This window comes from Bacillus rossius, chromosome 3 (genome assembly GCF_032445375.1).
Source record: "Bacillus rossius redtenbacheri isolate Brsri chromosome 3, Brsri_v3, whole genome shotgun sequence".
Classification (NCBI taxonomy): domain Eukaryota; kingdom Metazoa; phylum Arthropoda; class Insecta; order Phasmatodea; family Bacillidae; genus Bacillus; species Bacillus rossius.
This window is the reverse complement of record NC_086332.1, coordinates 34,059,068-34,086,781: the sequence shown is the minus strand read 5'-3', so window position 1 is coordinate 34,086,781 and position 27,714 is coordinate 34,059,068. Positions and strand designations below refer to the sequence as shown.

The window sequence follows — 27,714 nt, the reverse complement described above, 5'->3', positions numbered from 1 at the left end:
TAAACTGTCGTAAACATGATTAAAGAAATTTCACACTAAACTATTATCTGTGACCAACATACCATATAAACAACTAAACTATTATGAATTTTTACTTTATTCATGCAGATCATATGAATTTATATTCTCAGAAAGGTTATACGAAGGATGATAAATTAATTCCTATTTATGTACTTGTGTCAGAAAAAAATTATGTATTATTTTTTTTAAATAACCGATGCGATGGCCCGTTACAAGAGCAATACTCAAAACAATTAGAAACGTTTTGAAAATGCACATTTATAGATTTTTTGGAAACTATTGTGACCATACTACATTTATAAAAAAAGTAGGAAATACATTAATTTTTTTGTTAGAAATGCAAGTAAATAATAACATTGTCTATTATACGTCCCATTGATTTTTTATGATTGCGTATACAAAAATATGAAACAATATTCGGAAACATGTTTATTAGATACAGTTTTAAATATTTTACATATGGCTTCAATGTAAAAAAAATCAAACTTAGTTGAAAAAAAAAAAAGGTCTAGGAGCATTCAGAACATGTGATAGAGTGTTGATTATAATATTATCTCAAGCAACTCCTGAGCAGTTATAATTTCATTTCCACAATGATTGACACACAAAACCACAGTAAACTCGTGTAATAACATCATGTCAGTGTTAAGAAGACTGCAAATATCCGCTCTACCACTCTGGTTCTGGGGTAGAGCGCCTGCCTTGTGACTTGTAGGACCCGGGTTCGCGCCCCGGCTCCTCCAAGGCGGATTGCCCAGGAAAAATGGTGGCATTTTCTCTGGTAGGAATACAATCCCTTGTAACAAGTCAGGCTACCAAAGAAACGGTGGGTGGAATAGAAAAAAACCTTCCAGGTGGCTTCCAAATGGGGAGCCCGTTTCTTTTCTTGGGCTCCCCATGCGGCAGCCATTCCGGGGGTTTCTCCGGGGGAACGGAGTTTTGTAAAAATATTTTTTTTTGTAATTTTGTAGTGTATTAGTTTTTAGTAACTGTAACATTATCATTCAAACATGTTATAAATAAAGCTCAAACAAACATTTGAAACATTAAAAAAAAAAATTGCTTTTGTACAAAAATTTTTAAATTAAGTGTCAGTCAGTGAGTGGTTGTGTGTTCAACCATTTATCGGTATATATTTTCTTGAATTATTATTGACGGTTTTTGACGACAAAATATTTATAGGCACATGAATTTTATTTCTAAAAATAAATAAAATATTCTATTTATTTCAACACTAGTGGCTCGTCCCGGCTTCGCACGGGTGGACATGATTTTTTTAAAATATTTTTACCTTTTATTTATATTTTTTGTTGTTTCATTTCTATATTTTTTAAACACAGTATCACATTATCTATGTATACTTACAATCCGAATTTCTTTATCGCTTTTTCATTAAAGTAACTTATTTAATATTATGGCAGACATATTACTTAGTATTTTTTTTTACATTTTTATAGGATCCTACCTAATTAAATTTCCTACGTTTTTTATATATTTACATTTTTGACGTGACAACGTCTAATAAATCGATGAACGCCGGCTGCACGCATGAAAAAGTGTCCCATAACGCACATTGTCCCACTACGGATGAGTCCTGTTATGCTCATTGTACGCATGCGGGGCATCTCTTCCACTCGATTGGAACAACCATCGATTTGACTTTTAAATCATGTTTTCGTCGTTTGAATTATTAATATTATGTAATTTAACGATCGTCCACCGATTTTCAGCACAATCGGTACGGTTATTTAAAAGTAATGTTGATTATTCAAATACGTTTTTAACGAACAATTTAAAAAAAATTTGCAACACACTATAAATAAGTTTAGTGTATTTGGGATGCGTATTTGTTATAAAATCGTATTATAAAAACGAAATAATATTATTCCCTTACAGTGCTGCTATCTATGGTGACGGACGCGAACCGAACGAATCGCGCAATCTATCCTCGACACGTGAAGTGAAAAGTTATTACAGCAACAATTTCGGCAGTAAATTTTAATTATACTTGCATTTTAAAAATCTGATTTCACGTATTTATTCTTTTATTATTAAAAAAAAGTAGCATCTGTCGGCGAGTGCAGTAATAATAGGTTGTTACAATTGACTAAAAATTATGGTTTTTCATATAATTGATGATAGATATTTTTTCTGATTATTTATATGAAAACGTGTTCATAAAACTTTATAGCTAAACGCCAGTTTTTAAAATTAATTACAAGTCATCTACACGTGAACTGTTTCGTCGACTGTTTATAAAGTGAAGTGAAATGTAAATGTAGTTTTCATTGCTTATTACAACAACAATTTCGGCAATGAAGGTTAATTATTCTTGCATTTTAAAAATCTGATTACTAGTATAATTTCAAGTATTATTTTATTATAAAAATAAAAATGATTCAATTTTATTCATAAAAGTATGCAATCATTTCATCAATGTTTTGTTATGATGTTGTCACGTTAAACTATCGTCAGTAAACCGTCTTTACAGACACAATTTTTTTAAAATTAATTTTGCTGTTTTAGGTGTGTGTATTTATTTTAAAGGATTTTAGGAAGTCATTGTAATTTTTACATTTCTGTATTTACATTGTTGAGCCAAGATAGAGTTCTAGCAAAAGCCAAAATTTTATGAATTTTTTTTTTAAATTTTAATTTTTTATTATTAATTTTTATTTATTAAATATTTTTTCTGTTATTTTATGATATAAAAGAAAAGTGTTTTGGTTTTCTCCGTGTGCTCCCGATTATTCTTGTCGATACGTTTGCTCCTGATTATTCTTGACAATATGATGATGGTTTTCTGCGTGTGCTCCTGTGGTTCCTCAAGTTTTTCTGTCTATTCTGAGAAACCGCTCCCTGCATGAAGGATTTTTTACCTAATGAGTCATGACTTTTTATTTGGAGTTACATTTAATTGGTGAATTTCTGCTACTAAATCAGCACTTGCAATTTTTTTTTACCAGGTGGGATTCAAAAAATAAACAACCATTACTCAGTCATATAATATACCATGAGACATCTGTGAAGCACTAACATGCGAGACGAACTTCCTTCTCCTTGGTGTCTAGCGAAGCCATCCTTCTTTTGCGATCGTTAGTGAGCATCCCGCATCCCACATAAAATAACTAAATAATATTTACCTGTAAGCAACATGTGGTTTCATCTGTTGACAATAATCGACAATACATTAAACAGGTTATTTTGCATGAGATAAATTAACTCTCACCACTGAATGGTGCTATTGTAGTCAGTTAGAGTCATGTAGTCTCGTAGCCACGTAGCCTCGTGTCCTGGAAACTTCGTAGTCCTGTAGCCTCGCAGTCTCGTAACTTTGTGTTCTGGAAGCTACATAGTCAAGATGCCTTGGAGCCTCGTAGACTTGTAGCTACGAAACCAAGTAGCCTTGAAATAACGTAACCTTGTGTTCTGGTAGTTTTGTAGTCCTGTATCCTCGTAATCACGTAACCTTGTGTTCTGGAAGCTTCGATGTCTTGTAGCCTCGCGATCACGTAACCATGTAGACTCGCAATCGCATAGTCTCATAACCACATGGTTCGTAGTCACGTAGTCATGATGCCTTGTAGCTACGTAACCAAGTAGCCTTGTAATCTTATAACATAATGCTGTTTGAGCAGTTGGAGCAAAAGAGAAAATTCCGTCGAAGACAGGTGCGGCAATTGGAGCCTTGTAGACGTGTAGCTTCATAGTCAAGTACTCATGTATACATGCAGTTCTGTAGTATCGGAGCTCCGTAGCATCTTGGTCTTGTAGTCAAATAGCGCAAGGCCTAAGACTATTTGGAGTCAAATACTTTTGACATCATTGATTGTTGGAGCCATAGACTGTTGGAGCATTTGTAGCTGATGGCACTTTGGAGCTTTGGAGCTTTGGAGCATTTGGAGCTGTTGGAGCATTTGGAGCTGTTGAGCATTGAAGCTTTTGGAGCTGTTGGAGATTTTGTGCATTTTGGGGCATTTGGAGTAGTTGGAGCATTGAAGATTTTGGAGCTTTTGGAGCTGTTGAAGCTTTTGTGCATCTGGAGCGGTTGGAGCTGATGGAGTCAATGACTATTGGAGCCAATGACTTATGGAACTAAAAACTGATGGATTCATATACTAATGGAGACATTATATCCTAACTTAACTTTGACTACTGAGTTGAATGTACGTGAGAATGTACCATCATTTTCGTTAAATGAGCTTTCGTTTTGTAGAATGTGCTTCCTTTTGATTGACGGTGCATCCAAAATGTGCTTCCTTTTTGTTGATTGTGCTTACAAATGTGCTGCCGTTTTAATTGTGCTTCCAAAGTGTGCTGCCTTTTTGTTGACGGTGTTTCCAAAATGTGCTGCCTTTTTGATTGTGCTTCCAAAATGTGCTGCCTTTTTGTTGATGGTGCTTCCAAAATGTGCTACCATTTTGTTGATGGTGCTTCCAAAATGTGCTGCCTTTTTGATGGGATTCTTGGTCCTCTTGTAATTTAATGTTTTTTAATGTAATTTAATTTAATATAATTAGCTGACGATGAAGAAGGATGTGAGATTCGGACATAACTGGTCTATACGTCTGACATTGTTTATGAGCCGGCCTCGCGGTCCGAAGACGATTGGTCTTTATGTATGGATGGCTTTGTACATGAACGGTTTAGAGGTTATTCGAAGTATCAAAAACTAGACTTTCATGTTAGGCTTATCGGCATCGTATTTAATTCGTCGAACATTGTCGTATAATTTCTTGAGTTGTTTTTCGTAGAGTGAATGATTGATAAACTCCGCGAAAGGTAATGGAAACCAAAATATAAAATTTATTTAATATTTAGTTACACTTGTCACTGGTCAAGAAGCAAACTGACGACAGGAATCCATCGGTTCGATATGTAAATTAATGAGATATTTTTTCGTTGAATTTTGGAATTTTTCCCGAATTTATAAGTCAATAAATACAAATATCCAAGATGGCAGTCGGAATGGCTTATAGGATAATGATAGTAGTTGATTTTAAGCATCTTTTAGGATTTTGAATATGATTTATTGAAATTATTATTTTTTATATAAAATTAAGATTTTATGCATCATCAAGGGATCGAACCAAGGAGAGGAATCGATCGAATCAATAAGTATATTAATTGCAAATTTATTTAATAAAATTTTGATATTTTTTCCCGAATTTCTAGCTATTCAGACAATACGAAATGAATACCATAAGCTGGATGATGCTGGGATCTAATAACATTCTTCGAAAATACTTGCTGCTTGCTAATCCTCGTAATTTACTTACGAATATATATGTGCCGCTCTCAAAGACCACCAGTAACGTGCAGTAATTGGCCAGCAACAACCCCCCTAGTGTTCAGTCCAAATGACAGACTGACGACTCCTCGCAGGCGCTGTACGCCGTGGGACGCGACCTGGGCGGCGCCAGCGTGTGGGCTCTCGACGCCGACGACTGGGCCGGGCGCTGTTTCAACATCGAGTACCCGCTCCTCACCAACATCCTCCGAGTCATCCACTACGACAGATACCTCGAGTACCGCCGCCATTCCCTCTATGACGCTCGGAGCAACAATACTCTTCACACAACCAGCAATGACGCATGAATGATCAATGGGTTTTGCACGTATAATATTTACAAAATACAAACTTATTAATTATATTAATGAATTACTTCATTTTTATTTACAACGTTGTAATTATAGTTATTTATTCATTATGGTTTGTAACTTACAAATAAAAATATATAATAAAATATAAGTCTTCCATTTTACTAAGACAGTCTGCAGTGGAACAAATCAGGCAAATATTAAAAATGTGTTAATTACTTTGCCTGCAAGTAAGATTAATACTTATAACTAAAATATCGTCATAAAATATTCCTAGTATCGTGGTGTAGCGCTCGGACTACTTACCCTAGGCAAGGTGACGTAGGCACAATTATCAACTTGCGTAACCTGTTACAAATTATTTTTATCGCGCAACGCAGAAACACACCCTATAGGTGTTATCGTCAAACGTTTTAGCCGGACATGTGCAGACTCGGTTGTCACAGGCATAATTGAAAGAAATTTTACGTTAAGCAGTCATGGGAACCAGCTATAACAACAGACGTAATGCCTGGCCATTGCACAATCTGACAAAAGGAATACCTGAGTCCTGAACAAGGTTTCATTTCTCATACACAAATTTCTGAATCCCACCCATTAGTACCGCCGTTTGTCAACTAAATTTGGAATGGAAATTGAACTTCAATCGAGCGGAGGGGGTTCTGACGACGCGATGCCTAGCGTCAGCGACCGACCTCAGTCACGCTACGCCCGAGCACTCGCCGCGAACAGAAGCCGAGAGTGTCTGGCTCAGGGCCTTACTGCCAGACCACGACCACTCGGTAAGTTGTTTTTACACGAACTAACATTATCTTCACTTTACTTAATGTCAACAAAAGTATTTTAATTATATTTAAAAAGTGTCTTTTAAACAAAACAAAACATTTCAGTCTGAATTTAGAGGTGGAATGTATTTCGTGGGTAATCAACCCATTTTTTTTCCCTTCAGTCATTTGCCGCAGGGGAATCACTAACTTTTGGGGAAGCAGGTGACATGCACCACGTCTGGCTCGTGCGGGCAACGTTAGCTGTAATCAGCGCTAACTTAGCAACAAGTTTACTGGATGACGGCGTCACATCCCTTGTAGAAGACTACTTCGCTCTCAAGAGAGTCAGAGAACTAATACTCTACACATGTTCCAACACAGGTAAGAAGTAACAATTTTTTTTCCATCACAAAGTATATATGTATGACTTATTTTTTTATGATAAAAATAATACTTATCTAAAAATCACTTAGATTTAAAATTAAGATATTGAGACGCATACGCATAAAAAATGATATTATATTCAATAAATCAAATAGTTATTTATAGAAAAGAAGGGAATCATCACGCAGTTTAATTGGTCACCTACTCTAATTACTACAATTAAAATTCTATAAGGTTCTTGAGCAAGATCAAAATAATTGTGTGTACATCACGCTCCTCACAGACATGTTCTAAAGCAGGACACGTTTTTCGTTTTACGGTCGGATCTGGGATTTTTGCCTGTGGCAAATATCTTCGGATCCAGGACTGCTTGAGCCGTGGTGGACCATCCACAGAGTATGCCGAAGTCACGCCAGTGGCCACATACCGCTAACCAGACTGAATTGACTTTTCGAACTATGGTCCAGTGTTGTGGGTATACTGTATCTAGTGTTGTATGCTGAAATGTTGAAATATTCAAGTCAAAAGAATCTGCGACGAATAAATCTACATGTACCTAATCACCATGATCTAGGATGCTATAGTAGAACGTACTCTTGATGATGTGACAGACAGGAGAACTGCTAGCGACAGTACGCTACCGCGGAAGTGCTATCCACAGACAGCTTCGCGCTGATAAAGCGACTCGCGGCGAGCATGGTGTGGACATCGGCACCAAGCCACGAGGACCTCATCACCACGATGCAGACAGCACTGCTGCAGAGACATCACAAGCGAGGCGTGTTCCTGGACTTCACTTGCGCCCGAGGACAGATGGTGCTGCAGGAGGTGAGAAAAAAGACGAGACCCTTCCATTTGGCTTTATATTCTACAAACAGCCTAGAGTTTTGGCTTGCACTTGCTAAGAATCCAACGATGTTTTCGCTGTAGAAGGCAGTTCATATATCTGGATGGCACAGACGAAATTTGTCCGCTCATTTAATTTAGATGTAACAATCACGTTTCATGAATTCCTGTTTTTTTTCTCACTTGGTTATCCCGCGGTTACTCGAAAACGCGCCAGCCATATTGTAACTTGGATGATGCCTTACAACAGTCAATATTTGATTTACTCCCAAGTTTTCCTTCACTGACTGACTCGGTGCTCGTAAAGGGTTGGGATCGATGACGTTATCATCGAGTCCCAGAGAGGCCAGAGACGTGCAAGCAGATCATATAGTACCTACTTCACAGCCGACACTGAGGGAGATATTCATTGATTAAAATTAATTTCATCTTCACAATTGCAAAAATCATTGAAAGGGCGAAGGGAGGAGGGTTGGAGGAGGCTTTGAGGTGTGAATACATTATAATTCTTTGAAAAGACAACAATTATATATAAAAATATAATTCAGTATAATTGAAGAATATATATAACAATATAATTGGCGGGAGTAACTATGACTCTCTTGCTAGGAGTCGTGGCGTCCTCCCGTAATCCAGCTTCTTGTAGGCCAGAGCTGCCATAGTTAGCAAGTAGCGACCTCTGCGTGGTTCCCGCCACTAGTAGTCTTAGTAGGGAGCAATTCCGAACAGGCGAAGCTGATAGCTACCTCTGTGTTGCTGGGTTCATTGGAAGTATAAATGTGACAAAAAAAAATTGGTTGTCTGTAAAGTCGGTTTACGGACGATAGTTTAACGTGACAACGTCATAACAAAACATTGATGAAATGATTGATCCAGAAGAAAAGGAAATATCATATTCGGCCTGAGACTGAGCCGTAAAAGGTTTTTGCAACCAAACCATTTAGGCATTAAAAATATTATATTCTTTGAGGAAGAATTTTTTTAAATTTTTCTATCTTTTGTATGATAAAATCTACCTCTGCATACTTTTATGAATAAAATTGAATCATTTTTTATAGAATTATCACTATTTTGTATGGATACAAAGGAGTGAAATGAAATGTACAATTTAATTAATAAATTTACTTTTATTTGCATTCATTATTCAAATATATTTATTACTTTTGAAATGTTACGTGCGTCGTATTTATATTTACAAGTACAAAATAAATTTCGCACTTGCCGGGCATCGAACCGACAACCTTTCAACAGCGCCGCTGATCGCTCACCCACGAGGCCATATTCGATAATTAATAGTTTCAGATGTTATATATACATTTATAAAAATTTTGTTCACGGTAGGGGAATAATATTATTTCGTTTTTATAACTCGATTTTATAACAAATACGCATCCCAAATACACCAAACTTATTTATAATGTGTTACAATATTTTTTTAAACATTGTGCAAAAGATCCCGGTTGTAATTTGCATTATTATGTGTAAATGTAAAACACCATTGTTGGTTCAAAACGTATTTGAATATTCAACATTACTTTTAAATAACTGTACCGATTGTGCTGAAAATCGGTGGACAATCGTTAAATTACATAATATTAATAATTCAAACGACGAAAATATGATTGAAAAGTCAAATCGATGGTCGTTCTAATCGAGTGGAAGAGAGATGCCACGCATGCGTAGGCCCTACAATGAGCATGAAGAGAGATGCCACGTATGCGTACAATGAGCAAATAGGACACATCCGTAGTGGGACATCCGTAGTGGGACACTTTTTCGTGCGTGCAGCCGGCGTTCATCGATTTATTAGACGTTGTCACGTCAAAAATTCCATGTAAATGTTTTAACAGTCTTAAGTAAGAATCACGTCACTTATATCTCGGGGTAGGGCTGCAGCCTCCTACACTTGGTAGTTCTCCCTCGCCCAGGGCTGCAGGCAGGAGCTGCTGGGAGCCGGCCTGCTCTGGCTGGTGCTGGCCGAGGGAGACATCGAGCGGGTCCCGGAGCTGAACCTCAGCGTGGACAGCGAGGTGACGTGGGCTTTGGGAGGCCGCCTGTACGACCTGCACGGGCTGGACGGCAGCCGCCCCGCCGTCGTCACACCCGCGGGTCGCTGGGGCCCGTCGTCAGGCGTGCAGTGCCGGCTGGCGGGCTGCGAGCACGGCTGGAGGAGGGACCTGCAGGGCCTGGTGCTCAGGGCTGGCATCCTGGTGAGTGAGCGCTGCTTGATCCTTCTGCCGTTTGTCTAAACATACCTGACTTGGGCTTGCATCGAGCAAGACGTAGCATTATGTCGCTGCTCCTCCTCACCGTCTCACCCAGCATGCATCCGTAATGACCGCCAATTTGACAAGGCATTCATGCATTGCCTCCTCTTTTAACGAACAGGCAGTCCTCTGAATCAAAAGACACCATTAGGTACTTTGACTCGGTTTTTTTTACACTTAATCCAAGAAAAAAACTCGAACAAAAGCTCTTTGGGGTCCACATCTAGAAAACTTCTAACGATGTCTTACATCTCGTTCAACATTTTTGTCCTAGATGAACCACATTCCCGACGGCGACTTGGCTTCCCAACTGACGCTGCCGGAGTTCAGGGAGAAAGAACCGCTGGCCACGTTCAGCTACGCCATATTCCAGTTTCTCATGCAGCAGTTCAACTTCACGTGAGTAGCGATGCATCATTTAACGAGCGGCAGTTATCGTTACAGGCGTCATGCAACATTCATGTTCTCAAATATTATAATATTTTTACCATCACATAAAATGTTTCCATTATGTTATATATTCAATTTGTGAGAAATATTTAAGAATATTAAAATTCAACCAGTATTGAAACCAAAACAAAATGTCCCTAATGAGCTCTTCTGAGACAAAGAGTTAGCGACTTGCACAACAAAATCGTGGGTTGGATTCCCGGTGCTACCGAGTCGGTATGGTCGTTGACGTGCCTCGTACAGTAGCGGATCCATAAGGGGGGGGGGGGGGGGGGGGGCTAAGGGGCTCAAGCCCCCTCCAAAAGCATCTGGGTCCACTATTGTTTCAGTGTTTGCCTTGATAAAGCCTAGCCTCAGCTGGGTCAAGCCCCTCCCAAAACCAAAATCCTGGATCCGGCCACTGTGCCTCGAGGAACTCCCAAACCGCTGTGAAGTCTCCCTTCGCGCGTGTGCCAGCGTGGAGCTGCTGCCGACCTCGGCCCACGGGTACGTGGTGGACTCGGGTCGCCTGGAGGGCCTGGTGCGCATGATGGCCGAGGGCCGCGTGGACCTGCACGTGACGGCGCTGCAGATCAACCGCGCGCGCCTGCGCCACATGGACTTCACCGGCCACACCTGGAAGTTCAGGCGAGTGGACCAGTCAACCAACAACGGGGAAGAGAGATTCAACCGTTAAATAACCCCATCAGTAGAGACCTGTAAAATTCGCGGATTCATTTCACGATAGGATAGAGTCCAAATACTTTTGACATTATTTTGCTTCAGTGATTGGGCCACCGTTTATCTGAAGGACTCTGGGCCAATGAAAAATTTTTAACAGAAGAATTAGCGAATCACGATCATTCCAGTCAACAGGTGTTACGAGTCGGTAAGGGGTCGTCCATTAATCACGTAATGTTTTTTTTAGAAAATTTTTAACCCCCCTCCCCCCTAGTGATTTGTGGTGAGGTTTCAGAATAACACCCCCCCCCCCCCCCAATAAATCACGTGTACTTTTTGGTGCAAAATATTTTTAAAAATTTCGGAATATTATCTTTAAATATAGGTATAATCTAATTTAATTCTGGAAAATTAAGCACAGTGATAAATATGTGATTTACGCATGTATTCGGTGCCAAAATCACAGTCTTACTAGCGACTGGCAAGCCGAGCCGGGTGGTTCATATTGCGGCGGGTGGGGATATTGTTGCCTGGCTACGGCGAGTCAAGGTCACGCATCACTTTTCGGTTAGTAGAAATCGGGCAAAAAAAAATACACGTGATATCTCTTTACACCCCCCTCCCCCTTGTGATATTTCATGATTATTCCCGACCCCCTCCCCCCCCCCCCTTTCGAGCCTCACGTGATTAATGGACGATCCCTAACCAATCAGTAGATGTAGTTTGCACGAGTGCGTAGAGGATCATGGAGTCTATCCTTTAGGGATTTGAAATCGCGAATTTTACAGGTCTCTACCCATCAGTGTTTGGATCACTGTTATTTCACTGCGTAGTTAGCGCACGCTTTCTGTCTCATCAGTAGTCCGTGGATTGAAATAGAGGGGTGGATAAATATACGAGTTGCGTCATGCGCTAACAAGGGAGATAGACGGGATTCACAGACAGCGTAGTCAAAAATTTTCCTTCAGAAATAATGTGTAAAATTAATTATTTAATTTAGTGAAATAATCGAGATATATTTTAATTAGTAATGGCATTCTATAATTATGCTGAATTGTTATTTTTATGTCTTATTCTAATTATTTATTTAATAATAATTTAGTTATATTAAATAAATCATATATATAAGAAAATAACTCTAATAACGTTAAAATACTTAAAAAGTTTATAATCACAATTTATTTAATCAATATTCACAATAAATAAATATTTTTAATTATATGGATCAGTATTCAATATTAATCACTAAAGGATATGGTTTAAAAGCATATACATAATTTTTATTTATATGTAGCCTTTTTATCCTATCAATTTTTGTTGCATGGTGAGCGAGCATCGTAAAAATTCACTTGCATCATTTTTTTCATAAAGTGCCTAAAGAAGTATCATCTAACCTCACTTATATAAATAAACTTCATAATAAAATTGAAAACCTTTGTAGACACAATTTATTTCACTAATATTCACAATAAATAAATATATATTATATATAATCTTAAATATATATGGTGAATTCTCCCAGTAACGTGCGACCCCCCCCAAAAATCAATACTTTAAATAATTGAACGACTTTTGAGCTTTTAGATTGCTTATAAATACCATAAAGTTCACTGATTTACAAAGAAAATAAGAGCGTTAGCTAAAGCATTGAGTTGCAACTCTTATCTTCCTTGCTTTGCGACCAAATACTTTCCTCTGTGGTGCTTCTCTGCAGCTTATTCATTCACACGAGCCACCGAGTGGCACCACTCAGTGGCGTCACTCGGTGGTTTGTTCAGGCGACTGCGTGGCGCCACGTATTGGTCCGTGTGGAAATATGCACAGCTAGGAAGGGACTTGGAAAGTAAAGGCAGGATCCTCCCTCATTCCCCCCTCACCACCCTTCCCAAGCCAATCCAAGTGGCGCACATGCGCTGATTGGTTGTAGCTGTCGAGGCGGCTGCTCTCCCTCCTCCCTCCGCCCTGTGGAGGGGCGGGGTTTCATGCTGATGCACCACGCCTCCAAACCCCTTCCTGCAATGCGCAGCCAGTACTCGGCGTGTAGTCGTGGTTGGGTCGTTACCACAACGCAGAAATACCATAACGCCGAATGTCAAAATTGACCACAACTAGCTAGAACGACAGCTAGAAAACTGCTGTGTACCACAACGCCGAAATAACAACTGAATGAATTTGTGTGTGTTTCATAAATGTACCTTAACGCCGAAATACCAAAATCAAACCTAACCTTACCTAACCTAGCGTAATATAACCTAACCTAACTTAACCTAACCTATCATAGCCTAGCCTAACCTAACCTAGTCTAACCTAACCTAGTCTAAGCTAACCTAGTCTAACCTAACCTTACCTTTGTGGCAGTCCTGCAATGACATTTTTCGGCGTTAGTGTATTTCGGCGTTGTGGTACACGGTAGTTTTCTAGCTTTCGGCGTTGTGGTCAATTTGGCATTTCGGTGTTGTGGTATTTCGGCGTTTTGGTCAATTTGGCATTTAGGCATTGTGGTATTTCGGCGTCGTGGTGCGTCCCGTCGTGGTTGTGACGAAGGGGGACGGCAGGCTGTGCAGCATATTCAGGCACCCGCCGGTGACGGGCGGGCCGCGCTTCCTGCTGCTGCCCTTCGCCGGCGACCTGTGGCTCGCCCTGGCGGGCACGTGCGCCCTCGCGGCCGGCACCGTGCAGCTCGCGTCCCGGGCGCGCGCGTGCCCGCTCCGCATGGGCCTCGGCGACACCCTGCTCATGGTCGTCGGCTGCGTCGGCCTGCAAGGTAGGCCCGCTCGTTGGTCGTGTTTGGTTGCCGTTCAGTGCACGGCTAAGTTATGAGTAGAGACATGCAAAATTCGCGGGTTCATTTCGTGTTATGCTAAAATTCAAATAATTACACCTTAGTGTTGCTTGTGTCATTGGTTCACTGTTAATCTGGATGACTGAGGGCCAATTAGAGACCCTCACCCATAGAAGTGTCGAATCACAGGGCCACCTAGTCGAGACGACTCACAAGTCAGCAGCCAATGAACAGTTGGCATTTGCCTGAGTGTGTAGAGGATATTTGAGTCCATCCTGGAGGTCATTGAACCCGCGAATTTCACGGGTCTCTAGTTATGAGTAGAGACATGCAAAATTCGCGGATTCATTTCGCGATAGGCTAGAATCAAAACAACTTATACCTTCGTACCGCTTCTGCGATTGACCCACATTTTATCCGGGGAACTGTGAGCCAACGGGAAACACTAAACCAAGAAAGTGCCGAATTACTGACAGCCTAGTTGAAACGTCTCACGCGTCAGTAGCCAATAAAAAGGTGTCATTTCCGCGAGTATTTAAAGGACTGTGGAGTCTATCCTAGAGGTCAATGAATCCGCGAATTTTGCAGGTCTCTAGTTATGAGCATCAACTAGTCTCTGCGCACGACATCAGTATGCATATCATCAGTTAACAATTGTTTTCACTGTCTCAACTAAACTTTTTTTGTGACAGTATTGTTACTAGTGGGAAAACATATTCTAAAAGGATAGCCCAATTCATCAACTATTATTTACACTATTAATTAAATTATAAAATTTAAAATGTCTGTCCATAAATTGTTAATTCGTTCATTTCGTCCACAGTTTACTCTTCCCACTGGAGCTCGGCTCCACAGTGGCTCTCACTACTGCGCGCCTCTGTACCGACACACTGCCTCATACTACACACTCTTCCGTCGCACAGAACAGTCACGATGCACCAGTCTCCGCACACGAAACCCGTCGCCTATCGTCTGCGTTCATTCACCAAGGGGTCACTCGCCCTCCTCACTTCATTGCCTCGGAGGATGGCGTCTCCGTTTTTATACCCATCAGTCCCCTTCTGGAATGATCTCGCACCCCTTTGAAGTGTACCATATCAGGGTCAACGTTACACCGGAAGCTCCCAGAGAAATGGCGTTCTAGTTATGCCATTCCACGCGGTGGCTTCCGAATCGTCCAGAGGGACGGAGAGTTCGTTGACAAAGCGACGAGGAAAAAAAGGGGGGGGGGGGACGCGAGGTGGCGTTTCTAATCTGACAAGGAATGTGTCGAACTAATGGACCGCGCCCCACCCGGAGACTAACGGGCCAGCTGACGGGCTATCAGGCATACTGTCCTGTCTGTCAGCCCCGCCTCTAGAATGCTTGTAACAGTATTTAAAGAAGCGTTTGATTAACTAGAAATATATATATATATTTATCAGTGAGATAGTCCACGGCAGTTTGTCTTTCAGAAATGTCAAATAGTAGGTATAATGTGTAAACAATTCAAGGATCATGGCTGACACCCTGTCAGGACCGGATTTAGAGGTCTGGAGGCCTCGGGGCAACAGAGGAGCGGAGGCCCTCTGGCACCAAATTATTTTCCAAATAAAATGAACAATTATTTTCAGTCGAGTTTTCCAATAAATAATTTATTTGTAAAATCATGTAGATTCTCTTAGTATTAAAAAAAACATACATAAATATAATCGGAGACAAGGATTATATGAAATTAAATTTTAGTGTTAATGAATATTTCTGTTAATATTTAACAATAATATCAAAGGAAAAGATGTTTACTAGTGTTTACTTGTCGGAATTTGAAATATGTTTTTTCCCGAAGTCTCTATTCTGGGGGCCCTCCGTTTGTGGAGGCCCCGGGGCTTTCGCCCCGGTTGCCCTCCCCTAAATCCGGCCCTGCACCCTGTGCAAGTCGTGCGACGGGCGAAGGCCGAGGTGAGCGCCTGGGCGGGCAGGGTTCCCCGGCGACGGCCGCCTGGCCAGCTGGCGCATCGCCTTCCTGTCGCTGCTGCTGCTGACGCTGCTGTCGTACGCCTCGTACTCGGCCAGCATCGTGTCGGCGCTGCTGTCGGAGGTGCCGCGCTCCGTGGACACCCCTGGCCGCCTGCTCGACAGCCAGCTGCAGTTCGGCGTCGAGGACTCGCCCTACAAGCTCTACTTCCAGGTGCTGCAGACTGCCTCCCCGATGCGCACCATCAGCTGTTGGCGCTGTCCTCGGTTGCCAGATTCACCCAAAGATCACCAAAGTTTTAGACACAACTTTATAATTAATAAAAAATATTTAAAAAAATTATCATCAAAATTATTTTGCAAAGGAAAATTGGAAATGATTTTCTAGTTTTATTGCATCAAGAATATCTTAAATGATAATATTCAATTTTTTTTTAAGTAAAAGTAAATGAAAGACCCCATTTATTTTCAATATATTTTGTCATGGCATTTTTATATAATTTAATATTTAAAATGTTGGCTCTTTGGGACCAAATCAAATAATCAATAAAAAAGTGTCTTGTAATTAATAGTGACTGAATGCTATAAATCGTGTCTCCTGTGAAATTATGATCGGTGTTTAGATTTGATTTTTTCCCTTTAGGATATAACATTACTGTCAGTAGATTTTTTGAAGTTTATAAAAACAAAAAACAAATTGGTTGTCTGTAAAATCGGTTTACGGGCGATAGTTTAACGTGACAACGTCATAACAAAACATTGATGAAATGATTGCATACTTTTATGAATAAAATTGAATCATTTTTATTGAATTATCACTATTTTGTATGGATACAAAGAAGGAGTGAAATTAAATCTACAATTTAATTGATAAATTTACTTTTAAATGCACTCATTAATTCAAATATGTTTATTACTTTAACGAAGAGAATATTTTAACTATAACTTTTATACATGATTGCTATTTAACTTCTTACAATCTGTGTTATTCTGTAAAGGATAGGACGATGATAGGAAAAGTAGGAAACGAATGGGAGTGTTTCAAGTTTAATGTGCCTCGAAAAGGTCAAATCGATGGTTGTTCCAATCGAGTGAAAGAGAGATAGATGCGGCGCAAGGGTACAATGAGCGTAACGGGACACAGCGTAACGGGACAATGTGCGTAACGGGGAGCCAAACGTATTAACAATGAAGTTTAACGTAAACATTATTTGAGGTCAGGAACTGATACTGTAGTATTTTTTTATCCACGGTTTCATAACTTCTATGGCAATACTCATATATTGCAACAACGACGACACACAATCATTTTAATCTGTATTTAAATTAAATAACTACCAAAACAAATCATCGATAGTTTTTAAATACCTGAAATAAAAGTAAAATCTTTAAAAAAACAAGCTTATTGGGTAGTCAAAATTTTCATAGTTACAAAGTAGTTCATTCATCGCACACGTTAACTATTCGGTGGTCGCCGGCCCTTTGACATCACTGAACCACACCGCGGGAAGCCTACATACAACTCACGTAGTTTCGGTTCCCTACCACGTTCGTGCAACTACGGATTTTTTTCTCAAAAATTGAAATTTAAAAAAAAAAATCGAATGGTTATGTTAGGTTAGGTCAGTCACAACATGCTTGTTTTCATCGGAAACTTCTGATTTAGCGGCTGAAGTGGCGTTAGTACCAAAACGCAAAAACTTCGGAAATCTTCGGAAATTCTTCTTGCGCGGGGAACCCCGAAACTGCGTGAGTTGTAGGCTTCCCGCACACCGCGGCTCGCAGGTCTCGCGGATCACTATCGATGTATCGATATGACGTGTTGACGGCGGGGCAGTCTGGGGAGGCGGACGCGGTGGCCCGCCGACTGCACGCGAGGAATGCCCCCGGACCGGACCTCCCCCTGGCCGCCGGGGTGCAGAAGGTGCTGCGCGAGCAGTTCGCCTTCCACGCCGAGGACTGGCGGCTGTACGGCGCCGTGCGCGCCTCCTTCCCCGAGCAGAAGAAGTGCAGCCTGGCCGAGGTGCAGCTGTTCCCGCCGCAGCCGTGCTACGTGGCCGTGCGCAAGCGCTCGCCCTTCAAGGAGCTCGTCACGCGCGGGTGAGACGCCCGCAGATGCCAACATTACATCGATACATCGATTTTTTTTTGTGTCGATGATTTTTATATCAATGTTTGGTTCCGGTAATATCGAATTTCAAAAAAATATTTAAAAAATATTAAAATTATCTGTAAATAAGATTAGCAGAACATATGTATAATAAGAGATACCGAAAAATTAACGCCTTTAAGTTTGACAAAAAAAATTATATATATGGTGTTTTCAGTTAATTATAATTAAATTACTGCTCTTACCAGCAAATTTTTTCAATTTTTTTACCATCCATTATTCTTTTTTCCACATTATTGTTGGCTTGACATCTATAGAAGTCTGTAACAAAACAATCCATAAAAATTACAAGTAATGAACGCTGCAGAAAAAAATACACGGAAACATTATTATGGATGAATTATCGAAAAGTAAAAAAATTCAAAGCAGCCACGAGGACTGCCGACAGAAGTGAAAAATTCAAACTATAAACAAACAGTTGTTATTTTTGGATATCCAAATTAATCAAAACTTAAATTTTTCGCAATTTTTACGAAAAAATATTATCACACAACAAATTTGTTTATTCACGTTAGTAAAATAACTCCTAAATTACTATAAAATTTGAATTGCAGGTATTAAAAAAATATTTTTGCAAAACTCCGTTCCCCCGGAGAAACCCCCGGAATGGCCACCGCATGGGGAGCCCAAGAAAAGAAACGGGCTCCCCATTTGGAAGCCACCTGGAAGGTTTTTTTCTGTTCCACCCACCGTTTCTTTGGTAGCCTGACTTGTTACAAGGGATTGTATTCCTACCAGAGAAAATGCCACCATTTTGTCTGGGCAATCCGCCTTGGAGGAGCCGGGGCGCGAACCCGGGTCCTACAAGTCACAAGGCAGGCGCTCTACCCCCAGAACCAGAGTGGTAGAGCGGATACTTGCAGTCTTCTTAACACTGACATGATGTTATTACACGAGTTTACTGTGGTTTCGTATGTCAATAACACGTGCGGTACGTCTAGTAACATCTAACCTCGGTAACAAACAAAGTGATGTTCTTCGTTCAGCATGAATTGTGTAATTTCATAACAGTGAAATATAATTTGTATAACTAGACTGGCAATTTTTTAGTTGATTTTCTGCAAACAAACTTACAGTCTCGCTGTACAATAATTATATAGAACTATAGACTTGTAAAAAATAACAGTTTCCGTTACTGTGTTTTCACACTGCCGCTGCCAGTTATAGTTATTCTTTGATAGTGAATATTATTGTTTAGCACAACTGTAGCCAACTATTTGGAGAATTAAAAATTGGTTATCTGCAAAGTCGGTTTACGGACGATAGTTTAACGTGACAACGTCATAACAAAATATTGATGAAATGATTGCATACTTTTATGAATAAAATTGAACCATTTGATTTTAATAATAAAAAATAATAAATACTTGAAATTATACTAGTAATCAAATTTTTAAAATGCAAGAATAATTAACCTTTTTTGGCGAAATTGTTGTAATAAGCAATGAAAACCACATTAACCACATTAAATATAATTATGAACAAGTTTTCATATAAATAAACTGTAATAAAATATATATTATCAATTATATGAATCACCATAATTTTTTAGTCAATTGTAATATAACCTATTATTACTGCACTCGCCGACAGATGCTACTTCTTTTAATAATGTAACGAACGTTAGCAAGGCCGCGTCACGCGCAGGTGCACGCCGTAACATGAGATGTGCCGTGCGCACCTGGGTCGCCGCTTTATCTACCTCCAGCTCTCCGCTCCCCCCGCGCGAAACTGTTAGCTTGACATCCTAAACCTGCCAGCTGCGGAGTTGCGCGAGCCGCCGACACGTATTTTCGAGTGATTTCTGCCGTCGGAATGACGCGACTGGCCCCGGCCGCTCTCTGGAATTGCGCCGGGGCCTTGGGGAAAGTGGGGAAATACCGCACAGGTGGGCAATACCGCACAGCCCCTTTTTTTGTGTTAACTGTAGGCTGAGCGCCGCCTTGTACGTGGCACGCTCTAGCGGAAGAGTGGGTGAACTAAGTAGTAAGAGACTATTTTGGTAGTAGCCGTATGAGTGTCGCGACCTGCTCCGAAAGTTTTTTTTAACATTTCCTTCTTATTTTGTTGTTTTTTATTTAAGAGGTAAGTACTATTTATATTCAATTTAAGTTTAATTCATATAACTGGTTGGATTCGGCATTTTTTTACGGTAGTCTGCTAAATATATCGTTTGAATAACGAACTTGGTTTCTTGTTTAGAGGAGCTAAAATGGCGGAACACATCGTGGGGTAATACCGCACAAGTAGGGTGGGTAATGGCGTACACTGTGCGGTATTGCCCCTTTGTTGTGGTTTATGACTAAATATAATTTTTAAATATATTTTTCCAGATAGAAAACTAATTTATCATAAAGAATTCCGTTAAAATTTTCTTACAGTCATTTATTTAAAATAGACTAACAGAAATCATGTGTAGGTGCAAAACATTATTTTTAAGCAACTGTGTGTTGCCTGTCAATAAAGGAGAATAATAAAATACAATACATGAACAATATTTTTGCTTATTTTTCATATGTTTATGCAGCAAATTGTTTGATAAATTTGGTGTATAAATATTGTCAAGACCCTTATAAAACTACTTGGCATGGTCTTATAAGCCAATTTGGTCGGCTCTTTAGGCCAACTGTAAGGATTTGTTTTCATGCAGACGTAGTTACGATACAATGTTACATAGTGGATATGACTCCTACAAGTATTATTTTAAAACTGTTTTCACAGATGGCGAGGAAGAGAGTGAGAACCACAAATAGAGCGAAATGGACTGCAGAGAGTATGAAGGAAGCATTGAATGCCATGTCAATGGGTCGAGGGCTTAGGGAAGTAGCAAGATCTTTTGGAATTACTGTATTCACTCTAAAAGATCAGTACAAATCTGGACACTCACACGAAGCTAGCTTAGGTAGAAACTCCGTCTTCTCAGCAGCGCAAGAAAAGGAACTAACCAATCATATAATAACGATGGCTAGAATGTTTTATGGAATCATGCCTGTAGATTTGCGCCGAATTGCTTTCGGATTCGCTGAGAAAAATTCTATCCGGAATGATTTTAATGCAAGTTCTCGAACAGCTGGAAAAGACTGGCTTCGAGGATTTCTTAAGCGAAATCCACAAGTCAGCCTTCGCAAGCCAGAATCAACAAGTTTGAATAGAGTTATTGGGTTCAGTGAAGCTGCTGTAAAAGAGTTTTCTTCAAACCTTGAAACAGTAATGACGAAACACAAATTTCAGGGGTCAATAATATTCAATATGGATGACACAGGAATATCTGTTGTTCAGACTCCAAGAAAAATTTTGGCGCCCAAAGGCCAAAAACAAGTTGGATCACTAATAAGCCTGGAAAGAGGCAAAAACATAACTGTCTGCATGGCTATGAGTGCAAGTGGGTCATACATACCACCGATGTTTGTTTTCCCAAGAGTGAGGATGAGTCCAACTTTGAAGAAGGGAGGTCCTGAAGGGGCAATATATGACTGCTCTAAGAATGGATGGATTAACGAAGATCTTTTCATTAAATGGCTGGAGCATTATGAAGCACATGCGAAGCCAACAAAAGAAGACCCAGTGCTGTTGATCACCGATAACTATAACTCTCACAAGACATTAAATGCATTCAATTTTTGTCGAGATCATGGTATTGTTATGATGATTCCTCCTCACACCTCGCATCGTCTCCAACCACTGGACTTAACATTCTTTGGTCCCTTATAAAATGCCTACAACAGAGAGTGCGGCTTGTTTATTAAAGGAAATGTATTTAAAAGGATAAGGGCAGACGATGTTGCAATGTTGTTCAACAAAGCATTTATGAGGGTTGCGACTAATGAGAAAGGAGTTTCTGGATTCTCTGCTGCAGGAATTTATCTCATGAATCTTGATAAATTCACAAAGGATGATTTTACATTCCCTACCGACCAGATAAGTTCCGGGCGTACGTCTGACCTTGTAACTGTTTCTGATGATGTTGCAGAGAGAAGTGAAGTCGAGAATAGTCATTATCATACGGTTAGACCTACAGTCAGTGACAACGAAAACATTCAGGAAGAAAATGTTGTGAATGAATCGAGTGAAAACGCTGAATGTTACCAGCAAACTGTCATTAGGCCTACTGAAAAGGATTTATCTACTGCTACAACTTCCATTAGGTTTTCTGATGTAAATCCCATTCCTTGTCTTAGACCTACAGCTGGACCTTCAGAGGCAACACCTAGGCATCGGTCTAGGCAGCATTCGGTAATTTTCACTGCAACTCCAACTAAAGTCGTGCTTGAAGAAGCTATGAAGAAAAAACAAGCAAAGAACATAAAAAAAGCTAAAAGCTAAGAAAAGAGAAGCAAATCCTGACAGGCGTATGAGCACCAGCAATAAGAAATTGAAGCTTGAGAAGACAGTAAAGAAAAGTAAGAAAATAAGCAAATTTGGTCCAAAGAAGAAACCTTTTTGACACTGCCAGTTCCGATGAAGCAAGTGATGCAGATTCTTTTGCACATTTATGCGATGACAATGATATTGACGATCTTGACCAATAATTTAACCAATGTGCAACTACGCCTACACCTGATTCAAGTGACACGTGCATGTTTTGTAGGGAGTTTGGCAGAAATAAGGAGTTGTGGTTCAGATGTGTTTTTGTTCGGGATGGGTACATGCTGACTGTAGCGCATCTGACACAGCAGAAAATTTTGTGTGTGACTTTTGCAAAGCTAATTGATTTGTTGGACTGTGAGAGGAAAACATAAAAATTAATAATTACTTATTATGTAGAAATAATTCTAATGTGCAATTTTCTGGCCTGATATACATGTCTTAGATTTATATTGTTCCCAAAGGTCTAAATGTAACACAAAGTTTAAATTGAGTGTGTAATTTATGCTACATAGTCGGTAGTTAGTTTATGATATCGTGCTTGTACATAATAATGTGGTGTGCGACATTGCCCCATGGTGTGTGCGATATTGCCCCATGGGGTGGGGAATACAGCACAATTGCATCATTTTGTTTTGTTGTAAAATGTAAATAAACTAATTAGTTTTTTGCAGATTATATTATAGAGATGCAAAAGGTATAGATCTAGGTTCGTATAATTAGTCAGCATATTTTAAAATAAATAATAAATTTCAATTTATAGCACTTATTCCTTAAGTGTGCGGTATTTCCCCACTTTCCCCTATATATATGCCCGAGGACGTCAGGGCAGGGAGTCAGTGGAGTTCAGAGTGAACACGGGAGTTTTCCCGCGGCGGAGTATCCGGGCGATAGAGTTGCGAAGTCCCTGGACGAAGGTTCCAGGGCGAAGAGTTCAGTTCCGGGCGATAGCGTCGCGGGCGCGGCGGGGGATCTCGGCGAAGGGGAAGTGCGACGGCGGCGGCGGAGTGCGGCGACGGAGGTGCAGCCCAGCGAGGTGTGTGGATTGTGAGAAACGAGTGACTGGAGGAAACGAGTGACTGGAGGAAGCAACATTTTTTTAAGTACAATTGATTAATTGGCATTTTTAGATTATTAGCTATTAATGTAAATAGTGGCAATAAATAAATTTGTGTGTGAAAACAATCTTTAATGGGGCTATCATTTACGAACCCGCAGTAAATCGTAACAATAATAAAATAATAAATACTTGAAATTATACTAGTAATCAGATTTTTAAAATGCAAGAATAATTAACCTTTATTGCCGAAATTGTTGTAATAAGCAATGAAAACCACATTAACTTTTCACTTCACTTTATAACCAGTTACGAAACAGTTCACTTGTAGATGTAAGTTTTGTTCTGCCGCTGTCTTTCTTCTCCTCGGACGCATAGGCCAATCGAGTGGAAGAGAGATAGATGCGGCGCAAGCGTACAATGAGCGTAACGGGACACAGCGTAACGGAACAATGTGTGTAACGGGATACTTTTTCGTGCGTGCAGCCGGCGTTCATCGATTTATTAGACGTCACGTCAAAAATAAATAATGATGTTCCTAATTTTTAGTGTATATTGCTACAAAGACTCCGTTTTCTTCGTTATTATATATATATATATATGAGAATATTAATATATTTTATACTCACTTTTTACTGCACAGTAGGTAATCGTATACTTAAGATTTGAAATGAAAATTAAACAAAAACACAATTTGAAGACTGTATACACATATTCGATTCACATATACACAGCACTGATGTACAGGGACTGAAGACGCATATTAATAAGATATGTATTGGTGTATGTCGTGTGCATTACTTGTCGACCTGTGTTATGTGTACTAGCTGTGCGCGCACCACCGAGAATATAGCTCTCTCTCTCTCTCTATTGAGAGAGAGAGGGAGAGAGCTATATACTCGGTGGTGCGCGCAGCTAGTACACATAACACAGGTCGACAAGTATATATATATAATAGCTATATATATACCTATAGCTATATATATACACACATTCACAGCTGGCCCAGCGCAATAAGTTATACTAATAGAAACAGATATAGTGTTATCGTTAACACATCACGTGACCATGTCGATCACGACTTACATCAATTTATTCCCTATCCAAACCTTCCTATAGAAGTTTTCACTTCAAAAACTAAATTGTATTCACTTTAACTAGAAAGAGCTAAACTTGTGTTTGGTAATTCCTTTATGTTAGCTTAGATGTATCAAGAACTCAATAAAACATATACTTAATAATTTTATAATAAGTAAAGAATGGGTAAAAGTTTGTATGTTATATTAGACCAATATATAGAAAACATAGATATTTTCAGGCCAATATTTTATTGGTATCGATATAATTCAAGCGATATCGAAAGAACGATATATCGATGTGTTGAAAAGTTTTGCCATTCCTAGAGACGCTTCGCTCTCTGCGTTGCAGCCAAGCTTCCCTCAGCTCGGGGCAGAAATTTCCCTTTCCCAAAAGAAATAAATGTATCGGACATAGCTTTGCATCTTTGTACATTAGGGTGAATGTAAAATTTAATTTAAGTTAAATTATTTCGAAACTCAGCTAAGCGCTAAGGTGTCAATGTAATTTTTTCATGTACTGTATTTATAGGAACATATAATGATCAAAGATAGGATTTAAAAAAAACATCGTTTCAATTGTGTTACATTGTTAAATAACAAAATTGAAATATTATTTGACAAAGCACAGAAACTAAACTTACTTCTAGTGTTGTATTACGTAAATCCTATACATATAAATAGTTACAACAAAAATAAGTGCACAAATTTAAAATTAGGTAATTAAAACATTAATGTCGGAAATAAATCGTTTTCAGTCACTTATTAGGTATTGCATAATTATTTTTTCATTAGTATTTTATTTCACAATTTTTTTTAGTCTCTACAAAAATTTGTTCGGCCCATTCTGTTCCCCTATCTAACCAGACAACCAGACTCCCAGGGCAGGCTGCCTCCCCCCCCCCCCCCTCAACCCGTACACAGACCCGGCCCTGGTTACAGCACAGAATATCCTTGAATGAGTGAACGCCATGTCGACATCGGAGCCATCAGAGGGACGAGGGGGAAGTGACGTAGAGAAACAGGAGCACCTCCAGAAAACCCACCGGCTCACGGCAACGTCCGCCAAGTCTCCAACTCGAGAACACTCCGGGTTTCGACCCCGCCGGTAGTCGAACCAGGATCACCTCAGTGAGACTTACTCACTCAACATCGCAGACCTTCGTAATTTGGATTGAGAAACAACTGAGAAGCAGTGTTTGTTTGGGAACTTATTTTAAAGTCACTAAGGTGTTTTCAGCGAGCAGCCTATCGTTATAAATCTCATCCTATTTCCTTTAGTATCAGCATATCACAGGATGTCTCTTGCTATTGGCTCTTGTACCAACGAATGATGTATGGCCTCTTTATATTAGGCGTGGCTGGATAATGTGTTTTCTGCCATGAGTCTTTATAAATATATTGGTATGATCAATTATTTTACAAGCATTTGCAACAATGATAATAATATTTTTGTCCATGCCCTATGAATAATTAGCAAACCTTCACAAATAAATTTAATTAATGTATTATATGTCTCTCGAGAGATTGTCAGAGACCTACTGCAGGTTATTGATGCACCACAATATTTGCATTGATGCGATGTACGCTCTTCATTAATTGATGTCTGGAATGCAGATGATGATGATGGAACAGCACGTATCGATGTCTCCTCCGCAGTCGGTATCGGGATCTCCGCAGCTGTCGACACCGCAGCCATTGAGCTCTCCGCTGTCGTGGTCTCCTCTGCAGCCGGTATAACAGTCAATAACATTACATTTTAGAATGAATTTGTTTTCAGTTCTGCATGTAGTTAAGATTTTTTCTACTACACTACTCAGATTCTTGCTAGTGAGTCCAGTGCTTCATCGTGGCGCCCATTTGCTCGGTGCGAGGATGAAAGCGCGAGAACCCAGGCAAACTAAATAAAAAGAAAAATTGCTTTCTTAGTCCAAAACATAAAATTAACAGCAGATGTGAATTCTGTTTTTGCTCAAACAAACCTGTACAGCCAAAGAAACTGACCTTGTGTATTTGAGTTGACCAAAATCTTTTTGTTGGGTAAACAAGGTCTACCAATCAACGTATCAGCGTATTCGTTTGGTTTCTTAGAAGCAAATATTTTGTTCATGAGAACAGCGACAGTGTGATCAGCTTGCTGATATTTTACTACAGCGACATCAATCCATGTGCGATTACAGTTGGGTTCATTTTATTTGTCTTGAGAAGCTAATTAACACCTTTAACTTGTTCCGGAAGGAAAGTACGACCCTGGCAAAGACCAGACGTGTTGACATGCTTAGCCTATAGCTTGAGTGACCACAACAGTGATAAGAACTATCATCTTATAAAGTGAACTTACGTAAGCTTAATAATCAAAGAGAAATGTAGTGCTCATAATCTAAACCACATTGAGTAATTTAAATAAATAAGTTATTAGTATACACCAACAAAGTAAGTAAAACAGAGAATTAGTGGATAGGTCGCACGAGGAAAATGGCACACGTGGAGAAAAACTACGAGAGCTGATGAATACAACATGACACGCATTAAACGTGTCTGTATCTAACGAATCCGTGATCTCGAATTGCGATGACAGAGCCTAAAACACCTCCACACTGAGAAAAAGGTTTGTTTGAATCAAACAAATATTTGTTCGTATATGGCAAAACAAATATTTACTTGGTGGAACAAAATATTTTGTTAGCTTAACTTAATTCGGTAAGAAACAAAAATTATTTTTTACACCTAACCAAATATACATTCGAGTTGACATCATTTTGTTGGGTCGACAGAATCTTTCCTACTACAAAATATTTGTTTGAATTAACAAAATATATTCATACAAACACATATTTTGTTGAGGCAAACAAACTCTCTCAGTTCATCGCGGTGACAGAGAGGGACACGAGGCGAGCGAACCCAGGGGGTCGCCAGGCTGCGCAGGGTGGCGGAGGCCGGCCTGCTGGACCACCACAGCAGGGTCTGGAGGCCGCCGAGGCCCACGTGTCTGTCGTCGTCGGAGGTGGCCACGGTCGGCCTTCAGGGCCTCACCCCTGCGTTCGCCCTGCTGCTGTCGGGGGCGCTGCTGTCTCTGGGCCTGCTGCTCCTGGAGGCGGCGCGCTGCAACAGGTGAGCAGACCAGAACAACACCCGATGCATAGAGACCGGAAAAATTCGCGGGTTCAATGACCTGTAGGATGAACTCCATAATTCTACGTACACTAGGTCAAATGTCATCCACTCATTGGCTGCTGTCTGGTGAGACGTTCCAGCGTAGCAGCCTGTGATTCGATAAAGCTTTGGTTGGGTGTTTCTCATTGGCCCAGAGTCATC

The 27,714-nt window shown here is 39.9% G+C and overlaps 1 protein-coding gene across 1 annotated transcript; it reads left to right on the top strand.

The window, feature by feature from the left end:
• Window positions 1-4,547: 4,547 nt before the first annotated feature.
• Window positions 4,548-27,514, top strand: LOC134531265 (uncharacterized). The gene is made up of 10 exons (XM_063366957.1): window positions 4,548-4,559; window positions 5,407-5,549; window positions 7,439-7,601; window positions 9,548-9,829; window positions 10,161-10,285; window positions 10,793-10,963; window positions 13,561-13,760; window positions 15,737-15,945; window positions 17,569-17,831; window positions 27,325-27,514. The coding sequence occupies exons 1-10, from the start codon at window positions 4,548-4,550 to the stop codon at window positions 27,512-27,514; spliced, it is 1,758 nt and encodes a 585-aa protein (XP_063223027.1).
• Window positions 27,515-27,714: the final 200 nt, after the last annotated feature.

What these genes read in the sequence shown, in the direction of transcription:
- LOC134531265 (XM_063366957.1), top strand. An exon ending in ATGCAGCAGTTCAACTTCAC is followed by an intron (nt 10,286 to 10,792) that starts GTGAGTAGCGAT and finishes CGCGTGTGCCAG; the next exon opens with CGTGGAGCTGCTGCCGACCT. An exon ending in CCTACAAGCTCTACTTCCAG is followed by an intron (nt 15,946 to 17,568) that starts GTGCTGCAGACT and finishes ACGGCGGGGCAG; the next exon opens with TCTGGGGAGGCGGACGCGGT.